The sequence below is a fragment of the Pangasianodon hypophthalmus genome, chromosome 1 (assembly GCF_027358585.1).
Source record: "Pangasianodon hypophthalmus isolate fPanHyp1 chromosome 1, fPanHyp1.pri, whole genome shotgun sequence".
In the NCBI taxonomy this organism is placed as follows: Eukaryota; Metazoa; Chordata; class Actinopteri; order Siluriformes; family Pangasiidae; genus Pangasianodon; species Pangasianodon hypophthalmus.
This window is the reverse complement of record NC_069710.1, coordinates 21948160-21964803: the sequence shown is the minus strand read 5'-3', so window position 1 is coordinate 21964803 and position 16644 is coordinate 21948160. Positions and strand designations below refer to the sequence as shown.

The 16644-nt window shown below is 38.8% G+C and overlaps 1 protein-coding gene across 1 annotated transcript in view; it reads left to right on the top strand.

Moving 5' to 3' along the window:
* Positions 1-16644, top strand: part of rapgef5b (Rap guanine nucleotide exchange factor (GEF) 5b) — a 50293-nt gene that overhangs the window by 14165 nt on the left and 19484 nt on the right. Inside the window, 3 exon segments of the mRNA XM_053233808.1 lie at positions 1625-1750; positions 10730-10836; positions 11453-11574. Coding sequence (XP_053089783.1) covers positions 1625-1750; positions 10730-10836; positions 11453-11574 — 355 coding nt within the window.

The following is a 16644-nucleotide window of genomic DNA, read 5'->3' as shown; positions in this document are numbered from 1 at the left end:
AAATATTTACACAGTTCAGTCATTATAGTACTTACTGTATATGCATAGATACAACATATATGCTGTATGCCTGTATGAATATATGTTTTCCTGTATTGCTTCCCCTACATCACTTTCTGGAATTTGATAGCGGCTTGATAGATGTAGGTACAAAATAATGAAGTCATTACCACTATGAAATGACATTGAAATCATATGGGGTTATGCAGTGAACTAGAAACGTGTTAGAGAAATCAAAATTATTTTAGATTGTAAAACCTTAACCATACACATGACCTCTTCTCACTCAGGTGGATTTTCAACTGCTGCTCACAGGTTCTAAATTAAATCGTCTTATTAAATACATTTTGATTAAAAAAATGTATACACAGGCATTAACTTCACTATTTACATTTGTCTTAAACACCCAAAAGCCTTTATCAGGATCAATCAACTATGTCCAGTCTTATGGTAATGTACCTACAATGTGTATCTATAGTAAGTGTGTCTAACAAACTGGCCACTATGGACAAATAGTGTATGTGGGTGCTTAAAACCATAGTGTTATCGTGTTCATCATTGAAATAAAATGCTGATCCTCTTTTATCTTTTACACACATCAGGGTGAGAGCAAGACTTTAATGTATTTCCCTTTTGTCACTAGATATTGTTCATTGTTGTCCATATTCAGATGTGGTTTTAGACAAAGTGTCCTGGAATGTGAAGTGTTCCAGTTATGTTGAACAAGTCTGCCCAGTATGAGGTTAAACTCCTTTATATAGGTTGTATAGACTATTCCTTTTGTGTGGTTAGTGCAAATTCCTTTCTGTTTCCGTCACACAAAAAGGATGAGGTCATAAGTGTTACATCCTGTAAGCCTACTGGTCATATGAGTATGTGTGGGTGGGGGTACATGTGCAGGTGTGTATGTTGATGGAGAAGCACTGGTTAAGGGAACAGTCCTGAATTACTGTACACATTACTGTAATACCTCCACAATCCAAATGAATGGAGGCTATGTCTGTAGTTATTTTTTTATTGATACACATAGTATCTGGTAAAGGTCCCACTGCAGCCAGACACACACATATCATCTTGATTATTGATACCTTGATTATTGATACAATATGTTGGTGCATTCCTCTGAAAGAAATTCCTCTGCAAAGTTTATCCTTTACAAGTATTTTGGTTCTGTAAACCAGAGAGAATATTATATAGTGTATAGGACCACTGTCCTGTTCTACTCTACCACATGCAGACTTTTACAAATACACAGTAACATACCCTCCCAGACTCATTGCTGGTCAGTCTCCCACTTTCAGGACATTGTGAAACTTCCTATTCACGACTGGAGCCACTAGCAGATGTTTCCTGGCCACCCCCACTCTTGTTTTGTGAATAAGAGAGAGAGGGAGACTAAAGGAAAGAGAAATGCAGGTTCCCTCTCATGAAATGTCTAGTGAGATTCTCCTGTCCCAAGCTGTATGCAATAACTCCCTGCACTGGATTATAGTAGCCAGAGCACTCTGTCTCACCTGAAGAAATAGGAAGCAGTTTTCTGGCTTGTGGATAGTGTGTGTGCTGAAGCTCCATGGCATGGGACTGTGGTCTGAGATATGTGTTCTCTGTGTCCCCTGCACTTCAGCAGGGCCCGGGGACTGGATTACACAACAGAGAGGACATGAGTCGCATGGAGATGGTCCAGCGACTAGCCAAGGACGGATGCCGCCTCCTCCACAGCCCGCTTAAACCCACTGAACGACCAGCTGAGGTGAGTCAGTGTATACACACACCGTACAGGCACACTCTGACATCAACAGAGTGCTGTGAATGGGGTTTTAATGTTTGATAGTCGATGTCCTAATGACTCTCCTGCTTGCACACTGTAATGTATACTTGAAACAATATAAATGCTGTTTGGAATATTTAGTTATATTGAGTTAAACATTCAAAACTGGTCTTTTCTTTGAAATAAGTTACATGATTTTCATCTGCATGCTTTTTTGCAATATCAAACTCTATACTATTATCAGGGTCTACAATTAGGCTAGGAAGGAGATCAATTTCTGTGTTCAAATAAGATGCCAATTAATTATCACATGCCTCTTTCTGATTGGTCAGTTTCATTGAGCTCCCAGTTCCTCATTTCTTGTCATTTGCTGGTTATATTAACAATGACAGGAAAGTCTGACCTAATTGCCACCTGGATCAAAACTGGATCAAGCCAGACTACCTAATAATATACCCAGGCACCAAATTGTTTTTTTTTTTTGTTTGTTTGTTTGTTTTTTAAATATAAATGCCTGTGTCTTGCTGACCTTTCCTTTGCAGAGATTCATTGTACATTCTAACAATAAAAACTTGTTACAAGACATGTAAAAACTAAAATCACACCAGTGCAGTCAGGTTTCCTGCCTTATTATTACTTGCAATTTTATTGTTAGCTTTTCATTGATTCAGTGGTTATTATGGGCTCAGCCTATAATATCGACTCTGCATGTATTTTTACTATTTCATGGCACTAAAACACAGACGTCTCAAAATATTTTTCACCCATTTCTAACCAACTATGTGTGTACTTAATCATAATTCATAATGTTAAAATGTTAGTGTGACATGATGTATGTGTATGTATACATGTACAGTTATTACAACTATACATACACGTGCTGTCCACTTTATTAGGAACACCTCTACACACTTATGAAATAATCTACTCATTCATGCAACAGCCAGTCGTGGCAGCAGCACAATGCACAAAATCCTGCAAATACAGGTCAAGAGCTTCAGTTAATCAAACATTGGAAAGGGGAAAAAAATGTGATCTCAGTGACCGTGACCGTGGCATGGATGTTGCTGCTAGACAGGATGGTTTGAATGTTTCAGAATCTGCTGATCTAGTGGGATTATCACGCATAACAGTCTCTAGAGTTTACATAGAGTAGCGCAGAGTGGCAGTCAGGTGGAAACATCGTAGGAAGACTTCGGTAACTCATCTTTACAAATGAACAGAAAAGCATTTCAGGATGCACGACATGCCAAATGGTGGATAGGCTACAACAAAAAAATGGACAACATGTTCATGATAAACATTTGCATGATATTTTGTCAATGTTCAGCTGTCCAGTTTCGGTGAGCCAGTTGATAGGAGTGGCACCTGATCCTGATTCCTGTTCAAAAATGTAGTGTACAAATGATCTGTTCTGCATCTTACTTGTTTAAAATATTTTTAGTGGCTGCCTGATAACTGTACAGAAATAACTTGTGTACATTACAGGCAGATATTCTATAGAACTGACATGCTTTGGTATTAATAATTGTAATATTTTGTATGAAATCTATATTTCATATGCTGGGGTTGTGATTCTGTACAGTGCTAACACAACAATTCATAAAATTGCGCTATTTGAAGCAGGTTGTTGACTCAAACATGGACATATATGATGCATAGCAAGAAAGTCAAACGAATTATTCTTCATTCCCTTGAGAAATATTTCTAGTTTGAACAATGCATACTGTATTAGTTAGTTTACACAGTTTGTGATATGATTATATGAATTGACTGGCTGATCTCACCTCACATTCTGTGTGATACCAAACAGGATACTTGAGATGTATGATTCTTCCATGTGGTTAAAAAAAATGCATCAGTTATCATTTAACACATTAAATCATATTGAACCAGATACAGTATATGTTCTGTTATTCAAATTTGTTGTCTCTGATTAAAACATGACAGTGCTCTGGTGTATGTTGATGCCTACAGCCATGTACACAGACATTTGGATGCAGTCTGCTCTTTTGATTTAGACTCCCACTTTAAAAGTACATACCATTCATACTGAATGATGTCCTGGAGTATCTCTGCTTTTACTCAAATGACTACAGCTAACATGACTGTAAACTCTGGAATTAAACAAATGTCGAGGTTTACTCTTGTCTGTACAAAGTTTGACCTTTGAGTGTTCTTCAGTTCTCATTTCACACTGGCATTATATCACATAATTCATTTCATATAGGCACAGTATACTGTATACTTTAGTGCTTGTGTGAAATAATATTTATCATGAATGGAAAATGTATGTGTACAATGCCTATACTGATGGCAACAAGCCTCCATGAATTCAGTGTCAATGAAAGGAGATGGTGAAAGACACAGAACAGTATTAGACCACTTGATTTCCAGAAGCTTGTGTCCTGAAGGGTTTCCAAACAGTTATATAATTCTGTTCGGATGAATATTGACATTTTGTTTTTTAATTTTTAATTCGCATATCAAAATGAGGTGGAAGATATAACAAGAAACATGATCTTACAGTGCTATTTAGTCTATTTTTCCTGCCTACATAGACATAGATAACTTCACTGTGTTATGGAAGCGTACATTTTAATGAATTTACCACTGACCACACTTTGGGAAGATAAAGAGGTACTCATGCTTAGCTTCTACATAGCATAGCTCAGATAGTTTACATGTTTCTTCCTTTTAAGCCTGCAGAAAGCAGACATCATAAATTAGTCTAGTCCAAACTGACTTGATGCAAAAAAAAAAAAAAAAAAAAAAGGCCATAGGCTGTAACATATCAAACTAGTCATAGTTATGCAATCAGGTATTAATCTTCTGCAGGGGTAGTCAGGGCATGCATGACCTCTCATTCCAACTGACAGTTTTAATGATGCTGTTTTACTTTGTACTGATGAAGCACAGTAAGACCAATGGAGAGATAAGTGCTTCCCCAGAGGCATAGTACAGGGATGACCTCTGTGCTCATTTCTATTGATCTTTCTCTGAATTGATCTCTTGGATATTTCAGATGTCACAGGTTTTATTTTGTTTGCCTGTTTGGCCCCGATACCTTACATTGACAATATATTCTATGAATGATCAGTTACAGAGCCTTCCAGAATTATTGGCATGCTTCATGAAAAAAGAAAAAAATATATATATATATACAGTCAGGTCCATAAATATTGGGACAGTGACACAGTTTTGGTAATTTTGCCTCTGTACACCACCACAGTGGATTTGAAATGAAGCAATCAAGATGTGACTGAAGCGTAGACTTTCAGCTTTAATTCAAGGGGTTTAACAAAAATATTGCATTAACCGTTTAGGAATTACAGCCATTTTTTACAGAGTTCCTCCATTTTCACAGGCTCAAAAGTAATGGGACAAACTAATATAATCATAAATATTAGGATTATTTTTATTACTTGGAGGTAAATCCTTTGCAGTCAATGACTACCTGAAGTCTGGACCCCATGGACATCACCAAATGCTGAGTTTCCTCCCTTGAGATGATTTGCCAGGTCTTTACTGCAGCCATCTTCAGTTGCTGCTTGTTTGTGGGTCATTCTGCCTTCAGATTTGTCTTCAGTAAGTGAAAAGCAGCTCAGTTGGGTTGAGGTCAGGTGACTGACTCGGCCATTTAAGAACATTTAATTTCCAAGCTCTTAGGCTGATTTCACAGTATGTTTTGGGTTGTTATCCATCTGTACTGTGAAGTGCTGTCCTATCAGTTTTGCAGCATTTGACTGAATCTGAGCAGAAAGTATAGCTCTGTACACTTCAGAATTCATCCTGCTACTTCTATCAACAGTCACATTATCAATAAACCCCAGTGACCCAGTTCCATTGGCAGCCAAACATGCCCATGCCATAACACTGCCTCCACATGTTTGACGGATGATGTGGTATGCTTTGGATCATGAGCCCTTCCTTTCCTTCTCCATACTTTTCTCTTCCCATCATTCTGGTACAAGTTAATCTTGCATCAGAACTGGTCAGGCTTTTTTTAGAGGTTTTTTAGCAAAGTCTAATCTGGCCTTTGTGTTCTTGAGTGTTACCAGCGGTTTTCATCTTGAGGTAAACCGTCTGTATTTACATTAATGAAGGTGGCTCTTGATTGTAGACTTTGACAATGATAGGCCTACCTCCTCCAGAGTGTTCCTGACTTGGCTAGATGTTGTGAAGGGGTTGTTCTTCAATAAGAAAAGAATTCTGCAATCATCCACTTTAGTTGTTTTCTGTGGTCTCCCAGGCCTTTTGGTGTTGCTGAGCTCGCCAGTGTATTCCTTCTTTTTAGGAATGTACCAAATTGTTGATTTGGCCCTCCTAAAGTTTCTTCTGTCTCTCTGATAGGTCTGTTTTGGTTTTTCAGCCTAATGATGGCCTCCTTCACTTGCATCAACACCTCTTTGGACGGCATATTGAGAGTTCCCATGAACAGCTACCAAATGCAAATTCAACACTTGGAATCAGCTCCAGACCTTTTATCTCCTTAATTTATCATGATATAAGGAGGAAACAGGCCACAGCTGGCCATGAAACTGCTTATCAGTCAATTGTCCCATTACTTTTGAGCCTGTGAAAATGGAGGAACTCTGTAAAAAATGGCTGTAATTCCTAAACGGTTAATGCAATATTTTTGTTAAACCCCTTGAATTAAAGCTGAAAGTCTACGCTTCAGTCACATCTTGATTGCTTCATTTCAAATCCACTGTGGTGGTGTACAGAGGCAAAATTACCAAAACTGTGTCACTGTCCCAATATTTATGGACCTGACTATATATATATATATATATATATATATATATATATATATATATATATATATATATATAATATAATATAACACACGTGCTATGCAGCTCAAACATACAGAACATTGTACAGTTTAATTTAAAGGTTTTAACTAGTGTTTTTTTTTTTTTTAAATAATTTATTATTTATAAATATTTATTCATTTTGAAATGTCTAAAACATTTGAAGACACTTGTAGAGAGATCCTGGATTTTTGAAAGTGTGCTTGGTTAATCATCTTGATGAAAGCTCTATCTACAGCCAATTCTGAACCTCCTGGAAGAGGCAACCACGTTCTGGGCTGGAATAATTAGCAGAATTCTTGGTGCCTTTATATCATCTTTACAAGAGCCCCTTAACCACCAGTGATAAGCAGCCCCAAAGCACTGATCACTGATTCCAATTCCATGTTTTATAGTGGGTATGAGGTGCTTTTTAAAAAAAAAACAAAAAAAAAACATACTGATAATGTGCATGACCTGAACGTTTGATTTTGGTCTCATCTGACCACAAAACAGGATGTCAGTTCTAATCAGAGAAGTTGGAGAAGTTAAGACAAGAAGTTAAGGAGAAGATTTTCTCACTGTGGGCTCACTGTATTCAAACAGCAAAGCCAATTCTTTGGTTTTAGCTATACACTGAAGACACTTGGGTTTGAGATCAAAAGATGAATGTGAGATGATAGATCAGAATTTATTTTCATGATATTTACATATAGACGTGGTAAACAACTTAGAACATGGCTACCTCAGACCACCCAATTTTTTATGTGAGCAAAAGTATAGGAACTGATAGTCTTAAAGTAAATAACACTTAATATTTGGTTGCATATCTCTTGCTTGCAATAACTGCATCAAGTCATGCAACCCACATGACCAAACTGTTGCGTTCTTCTTTTGTGATGCTCTTCCAGTGCCGTAGCTTGTTTCAGTTGATGTTTGTTTTGGGGGGTTTCTCCCTTCAGTCTCCTTTTCAGGAGGTGAAATGCATGCTCAATTGGGTTAAGGTCTGGCGATTTGACTTGGCTAGTCTAAAACCTTCCACTTTTTCCTGATACTTTTGGAGGGGACTGTATTTGAGTGTGAGCCAAATGAAAACCTTAAAGGTAGACCTTAAAAGTAAAGCTTATAAACTAGAGACATTACAGTACATTAAATTTGTGGCTGCAGAAGTAAAATTGTACTACTGGTCCATTGTTCTCAATAGCCTCTTCTACTGCTACCTTAACCATGATACATTTTTGTGTTACCTATGTACGATAAACAATGCAAAAAAAATCATTTGACTCACCCTTATAGATGCTTTTCTAACAAAGTTCCTATACCTTTTAAGGAAATAAAGAGATCTGGAACCATCCTTATATTATTATTAGAATAGTTCCCAAACAAGATCCTTGTATCTCCAAAACACTGCAGGGACTGTGACCCATGACAACAAAAGTGACGCAAACTGCCAAATAGGTGTGACATTTCAGCACATGACAAAGTACAGCAACACTGTTAATATGTGGGAAGCTGAGATCATTGTATTCCCAGTGAGCACAAAATGTTTGAGCAGCATCTTTGCCAACATTAATGGGATGTATAGATTTTGGCCAAAGTGAAGGTTTTTATTACTTTTTGAAGACACCGAAAATACTATTGTGGTCATAAACAAGATGTCAAACTTAATTAAACCAAAATAGATATGTAATGCTTAGGTTGCAAAAGGAGACCAATCACAACTTTGTGTTCCATTTTAAGTAGGGCAGACAAGCCCAGTAATGCACGTCCACGGATGTCTCTGGTAAGTTTGTGCAGTCTGGGTTATTCTTTACTCTTTACTTCTTTATTCTTTACCTTTTGCTGTGCAGATAGTTAAAATTAATTAGTTTTTAACCCATCTTTGCACAAATGAAGTACAAGTTCATACCTTCAGTCTTTTCTGCTGCTTGCTGCAAACAGCATGTTATTAGAAACACACTCCTGCAACATTTGTGATCTTACGGCACTAGACGCAGGCTTTAAACATGCTCAATGTGAGGGTCTGTCATTCAGTTAAACTCACAATTGAGCAGGCAACAAAATTTAGCAGTGAAAGCTCTACCCCAGTAGTTTTTTGGTTTAGAGAAAAATACTTCGTCTGGAGCAAGAACTAAAGACATTGCTGGTGAGCTTACAAATGGTGCAACAAAAAAGCATTTACCCTATCCTCCAGAGATCGCGAGTTTGAGTCATGAAGATGCTACAACCATCCATGGCCAGAGATCCAAGGAAGCAAAATTGGCCATGCTTTCTGGGTAGGGGGGATGATACACTCTCTCAAAGCAAAACTAGCCAATCATGGCCATCTGTGAGTTTGTGTATGCGGACGAGGGTAGATAGCGCTTTCCTCAGTGTGTATTATGCTGCCGTGTGACATATCATGAGCAGCAGTTCGAAAAGGTGCTGGTTGGCTGGCTTCACATTTCTTGGGGGAAGCACTGTTAGCCTTCAAGAGTTCTTGAAAAAAAATTCCTGGGCTCTGGAAAAGGTTCTTACTGTTTTCTCGAATGTATTAGTGCCAGTGGTCTGTTTACTATGGTAGTGGTCTGTCATCTATTAAATGTTTTTCTTGAAAGGCAAAAATGTGTGGAGCTGTGGGGTTGTCCTAGATTGTGTTCTTTAATAGTGCTCTTAAAAGTAAAAGCTAGACTGAGCACAGTGCCTATAGACATCAGTGTGTGTCTGCGACAGCTCTAATGGAGTCTGTTTGGAAGGGAGCAACTGATTGCCCCAATAACAGCCACTTTAATGGGTTAGTTGTAGTTGCAGTATTTGCTGCTGATTGACAGGTTGCAAGTGCCTCTCATCAATACATCCTGTGTGTGTGTGTGTGTGTGTGTGTGTGTGTGTGTGTGTGTGTGTGTGTGTGTGTGTGTGAGGACAGGTGTGATTAAGGTCTTCAGTGCAATTGGCAGTTAGGGCAGAAAAGTGCAAGCTCTTCCAGCCTGTCTGCCTGCTTAATTATACACGTATTCACTCACACGCCCACACACATACACACACACATACACACACACACACAATAAAGTTGACTGAAGGGCAACTATGCTTCATGGGCAGGATGCATAAAACAAGAGCACATTAACATGCAAATACACACACACACACACACACACATTGGTGCATCAATGACCGTCCATTTTAATACTGGGCCTGATAATGCAATAGAGTAAGAAATAAATTCCTCTTTGTCTTCAGCACACTCACTTTTACACACCCAGCTGAAAAAGGTTTCTAGTGCAGCAGTATAACAAACCAGTTTATGTGCTGTACAACGCAGTAATCTCCGGAACTAGACCACACTGGTTAAGGTTTCGAAATAAACAGTCCTCTCCCTGCTATATAAACATGCACAACCACACAGGACCTGGCTAGGAGCAGAATAGATTAGACATTGCCCCAAGGCACAGCTCACATATAAGCACTTCCTAGCAATTTCTTCAGCACAGCAGCGAAAAATTACCATAAAGAAATCCTCCCGTATTTGTCATATTAATACTGGACAGTGTTTTTTTTCTGGATATCTGCAGTAGTTATATCAGTGATTGGGTGTCTCTTCATTGTTATAGAGATTTGACGATCTAGTAAGTAATGGACACACAAGCGGGTGTGTGACGGATTATACGAGTGTATAAGATTGATAACCCCCAAGTGATGAGGTGGCAGAGTTATAGCATGACCCATACACCTCCTGTTCCTTTGTTCCAAAGGCACCGCCCTGACAAATGCGCACACACACACACACACACACACACACACACACACACACACGTAGCTCAGAAAACTACACATCGCATGACACTACAACCTGAAGCCAGACTACAGTAATTAACTGACACCTTTGCTAATGAACTCATTATTAAAATATGCATAAAGCCATGCATGAATATGAATGCGGAGGTCTGCATTGTGTTTGTGGATGAAAAAATAAAAAGCTGTTTGATGTGGCTGGTGTAATTTGGGGATTTGGGGGGGTGTATATATTGATGGAAATCAGGAGGAAAAGGGAATCTCCTTGGTGATACACTCCACCTCCCTCCTTCCCTCACTCTCTCTCTCTCTCTCTCTCTCTCTCTCTCTGTATCTATCTCTCTTTCCCTATCTCTCTCTCTGTCTTTCGCTCTCTCTCTCTCTCCCTCCTCAGCCCCTCGGTGACGCAGCAGTCCGTGTGTGTGTGAGAGAAAGGAGCCGAGAGATGCTGCTGCTTCAGAGGACTACGTCAGAGAAGGCACCCTCCTCCTCCTCCTCCTCCTCCTCCTCCTCCCCCCCCCCCCTCCTTCCTTGCCAGGAGGTGAGCTGCATGAACACACACACACACACACACACACCCACACACATGGGCGCGTACAGGCTCGTGAGCGCACACTCTTTCCCTCTCTCACACACTCTCCTTTTCTCTTTCTCTCTTCTCCCCTCTCATCACTCTGTCATTTGTTCCCTTCCCTTCATTCTCTCTCTCTCTGTCTCTCTCCACACAAACACCCATTCACTGACTATGTGCTGCATTTCCACTGGCTCTCTCACGTCAAGCTCTTTACGCTGAAGTTGGTAAGCAGCGCAGGGCTTGCAGCTTGTCCTCAGGGCTCAGTGGGCACTCTGGAGCTCCTGGGTCAATGTGGTAGGTAAGAGCCGGTGCTAGCATGGGCAGCAAGCGTCCGCTGGAGGGCAGGGTGATGCTGGCGGCGCTGGTGGAGCAGGAGGAAGACGAGGACGAGGACGGTGGCTCGGACAGCAGCAGCGGTGACCGGGTGACGATACCCACCTTTGACGTACCATACTTCCGCTACATCGACGAGGAGGGCACGGAGGATGAGGAGTGGTGCAGCAGCAGCCGCTCACTGTCCTCAATCGAGGAGGAAGACTCCATTGACTCATCTCTGTCTCACAGGTATGCCAGTGTGCCCGCCAGCCCGGAGAAGGTTCTGGAACACCTACTCAGCCACCTGACGCTGGACGAGGACAGCGGGAGCCCTCAAGCAAGAGAGACAGGTGGGCACTCGTCTCACGCTTTACCCTAGAGAAGCAGCAGAGTGCTGTTTTTAGCCAGATGGATCATTACACTCAGTTTTAACTGCACTCAGTTTACTTTTGCTTAGTTTACAAATGAGGAGTGTGCGCATATAAAATGTCAACAGAGCGAGGTTTGGAACTGTTTGATGATTCCCAAGTGTATCTCTAAGCAGAATACGAGTAGTGCCTCTCATGTACAGTTAAAAGACAAGCAGATATACATGTGCTGCACTACTGATGCTAGGTCTCAGCTTCTTATTTAGTTATTTATCTTAAAGTATATTATTTTTATTTAGCAGTAGTGTAACTATTAGTACATGTATGTGAAAAAGTCCTAAGTCTGAATCTGCTGACAGCTTCTGGAAGTTTAAAGGGTTAAACCAAACATTGCATTATTAACTGGAAATCTTCTCAGCAATGACAGCAATGACAGGATGTCTGTCTTAAAGGAGGAGGTCACCCCTGCTGGAACCAGCTCTTTAACTTTGCTCTGTAAAGCTGGATTTCGCTGATGTTTGTCATGGGATTACCAACCTGTTTTTCACCTGGTCCTCTTCAACCTAAATGATCGATTTTCTGCACGTACCCCATTTAGATTTTAAGTAACATTAAAACAAAAACTTTCGATAAATGTTTCTTTGCACTTTTTGAAATATAGTTATTATTCAATTATTTTTTTATTTTTATATAAATAAATATTGTTTTATTTTTATACATTATTTTATATTGTTTATCACAAAATGAGCATTTAAAGTGTCTTATTCATACAGGTATAGGCTAACTTTTTTATGGAAAAGCTGAGTCTGGTAAATCTTATGTTTTTGGTGCTATTGATGATGGACGTGTGTGTAGTTTTTGTGATTCCTCCAGCAGAGATGGGGACTGGAGTTAGGGACTGAAGTCATACTTGAATCACACGTTGACTGATTCAGAAACATACTGCAGGTCCCTGGTTACAGAGCATTAGAAAAGCTAACTAAAATATCTATTTTCTAAACAATATCCAAATCACGCTACACATTAAGAGATTTTGTTTATCCTAATATGAGAATCAGGGTGGATGCATTATAAGAAAGCTAACATTAATACTTCACCTACTGATGGTTTGATTATCAACACTTATTCTATTTCTAATAAGGGCAGATTATTCACATTGTCTTTCTGATGACACACTAGAACATAGAGATATTACTGATGTATCTCTTCTCAAGACAGTGTAAGAAGCATGATTAGAAATTAAGATTAACTTGAACCATGACCAATAAAAAAAATCTCTGCACTACAGAAATGCACAAATCTTAATGAAGTCGGACTTTATATGCTTTGTTTTTTCTGTCAGTTTTTTTTGCGCTATTGTTTAACTGCAGTAAGACTCGTGAATGTTGGCATGAATACATTTTTATTTTACTCTAATTGAGAACATATAATTGAGAACAGGGAATCAGTGTCCAAAATATGCATTTTCGTCAGGCAGAGTATGTTGTTTTGATAATTAAGTTCAACCAGAGGTTGTCCTTGGTGTGAGTTTGGTGGAGACCCTGGGAATCCATTGACCCATTGAATAAACCTGTTTGATCAAAATATGATGGTTAAAATCAAAGGTTATAAGCCAAAAAAAGAATAAAGATGACTTGGCTTCCTGTGCATCTTAATGGTAGTCTCGGATGGTGCTTGTAGCTGTTAAAATGTATATAAAAGTCCGCCGTACAAGCCCTAGAAATTCCCCTGCTTCCAAAAATAAGCCTTTACGTAATATAATGTTCAGTGTAATTTATATTGCCAAAGAGCTATGTGCAATAAATGTAGCAAAAAATACAGTTGGCAAAATCACTTAAAGTTTTATAAAACACATTAAATCACACAGAAATGTTAGTTCTGAATGTAAGTGCACTAGCCGGAAATCTAGCAAATAAATTTATGGCATGTTGTTTTTTTAAGCTTTCAATATGTTTGTCTATTTTAAGAGAAAACCAGATACAAATAATACACATCATGACACATGCTTAGTGTAAATTAAGCAGTCGTTTGCAAGACCCTCTGTTTTTCTTAATAAGCTGGAGTTGTTAATTGAGGTCAGCGTCCTGATTGTTGTGGCTGTATTTGGGTGTGTGTGATGTTTGTTGTCTGTGGCATGTTTTGTTTGTCTCAGTTGAGAGATCGTGTCTCAAGGGCTTGGTAGGATTGGAGGTATGTAGTGTGTCATGGATTGTAAACGGTTTGTTTAGAAAATCCCTTCTTTAGAATGTCCCTTCAAAAAGCAGGGCTTAAATTGATCAGTTAGAGTATTTTAATAATTGTGAGGGAAAAACTTCAGATCACAAAATCCGTTTTTCTGAAGATCTGAAAACCTTCTTTGTTAAAATAATGTCATCCGTGGCTTATACTTAAATGGTATTGCAGCATAAATATATACTGGATACATGCATAATACGTTTATATTGTATGGTGTGCGTTTAATGTTCTCGAAGAGTGAACTGTTGAAGTTAATGAAAAAAGAGCGAGACAGAAAGAAGAGGCCATGTATGTCAGTTCTGCTCATCACCTTGTTCCCCTGTGGTGATGTTTAATCTAACAGTATTGATCTCAGATCTCTCTAGAGGAACCCAGTCATGGTGTAGTTTAATCTCTGTAGACATGGGCTCAGCATAACTGAAGAACACACAAATGCGTGGACACATAATAGAAAATTGTTAGTTACTAGTTTTGTTATTGTTAGTCATCATTACGCATATTGTTTGTCAAACCTACATAATGAAACATGAAATGAAGAACACACAAAAGTGTGGATACATAATAGAAAATTGTTAGTTGTTAGTTTTGTTATTATTAGTCATCATTACGCATATTGTTTGTCAAACCTACATAATGAAACTTGAACACAAATAATTATGCTTTATACCACATCGCTACTGAATTTTCAAATCTGATTGGTCAGAAGCTCTGACAGTCGTGTTGGCTTCAAGACACAATCACAGCTTTATATTAATATGTTTGTTCTAATATGTTATCATTTCTATAGTAGCAAATTACACAAGGACTTGTATGGTGGAGGTTCTTATTAGACTAAATTGTTGATATGGTGAGGTTTTCTGTGAGGAGATGTTTATTTCACATTTTTGGGAAGAGTCTCCAGTGTCAGCACATTGTAAACAATAAAGCTGTAACTTTACGTTTTTTGCCACAGAAGAGTCTTCAGGACAGAGGACTTTGTGGTTTCTCAGTAACATGACAAGCTGTGTTTTATTGTCTTGTTAACTGCAAGAGAGAGAGGAAAAAAAGAGGCTGGGTAGGAGATGACTGTTTATAGCTGCCGTAACGTAAGTGATAACAGGATCTATCCTGGTTTGCAGATGTTCCACAACATTGAACGTTACTATAAATGGAAAAAAAAACCATGAAGTGTCGTTCTTTAATTCAGAGATCACAGGTAAATTGCTTTGGTGTAAGAGGAATAAAACCATTCAGGATGTGCTGTTATTGGAAAATAATCAGCTTCAAGTGTAAACACATCACACCAACTTGTTAATTATTTTCCAATAACAGCATGACCCTAAGTGCTTCATTCCTTATTTATTATATTATTGTGCATGATCATACAGTAGGATATTCATCCTCGGCTCTTTCTTTTACATGTAGAAAGAATGAGCTCACTTTAGCTTGTATGGCTGGGCTAGTCTCAGCATCAGTTCAGCTGAGTGAGTGCTAACCTCATTAAAACCATTGATGGCTAATCACTTTTGTATTCTCTCTCTCTCTCTCTCTCTCTCTCTCTCTCTCCCTCTCTCAAATCGAGTCTCTGTGGCTGCTGTTCTCTCTGTTTAAGTACTTTATGGCTGCTGATGATTCAGCCTTGACTGCTCTTATAGGAAGTGTATCACATTCTCCCCCACATTACACTTTTAATTAATATGAGCAAATGTTCAGATTAGCCAAATCGTATGGTCTGTATGGTATGTTGTATTGTAAGTGAATGTTGTGGGTCTGTGTACTATGTGCATGATGCGGCGTATGTGTGTATTAGATTAGTGTGCGCCATCTCATCAGTTACATGTATTTCTTTCATTTATTTATAACCGAGTCTTGGTGTTGCTAGGCTGTGTGTGGGTGTGGGAGAAAGAGTGAGGTAATTTAAGAATAGTCAGAAGAACTGATTCCTCTCTTAAGTGCCTAATGAACTCTATTTTCACTTCTAGCAGGGTTCTACATGCACAATTTAGAGATTTTGGTGTGGAATAAGATAAATTCATAATACCTCTATTGCATTTTGGATTATATTGGAACATCAGTGTCTGGGATTTCTTTGTTCAAAATGATTTCTGAGTGTTGCATATTGAAGGTGTAGAGAGACAGGATTGTTCAGTATTAGCAGTTGACTGACTGTGGATTGAGGGAATTGCCATTATTATTGTCTGATCGTCATCCTTGGTGTGCTTGCACAGGAGTATTGATTTCACACAGCTGAGGATGTGCTTTTGAGAATCATTCAGCTCACATGCTGTCATCGTTTACAGGCAAACTGGATTGTTGTCAAAGGAATATGTTGGGTAAAGGTACATAGGCAGAGTTTGCAGGTATTGATTGGCTTGTAGTGGAGCAATGCTGTATTGGTCCTCCTGATGAAGCGCATCTTGCCATCATCATGGTCATGTTACGTCAGCGTCAGCATTACAACACAACCTCACAAAATTCTCAGAAGCTAAGACAGCACAGAAATATATGAACAAACCTTCTTTTGCTGGTGGTCCATATCTTGCTTTATCATGGATCGCAATAGCAATAAATGCACTAAACCTGTTACTGTTAAGGATTAAAATTTTTTAATGATCTTTCTTATACTGTATGTGTGTATGTGTGTACTGCATAAAATCATGCATATACAGGTCAAGATCTTCTGTTAATGTTCACATCAAACATCAGAATGGGGGAAAAATGTGATCTCTGTGACGTGACTTTAACTGTAGCATGGTTGTTGGTGCAAGATGGACTGGTTTGAGTATTTCTATAACTGCTATAAAAATCTGAAACTTGAGCCAGGTGGGCCACAACGTA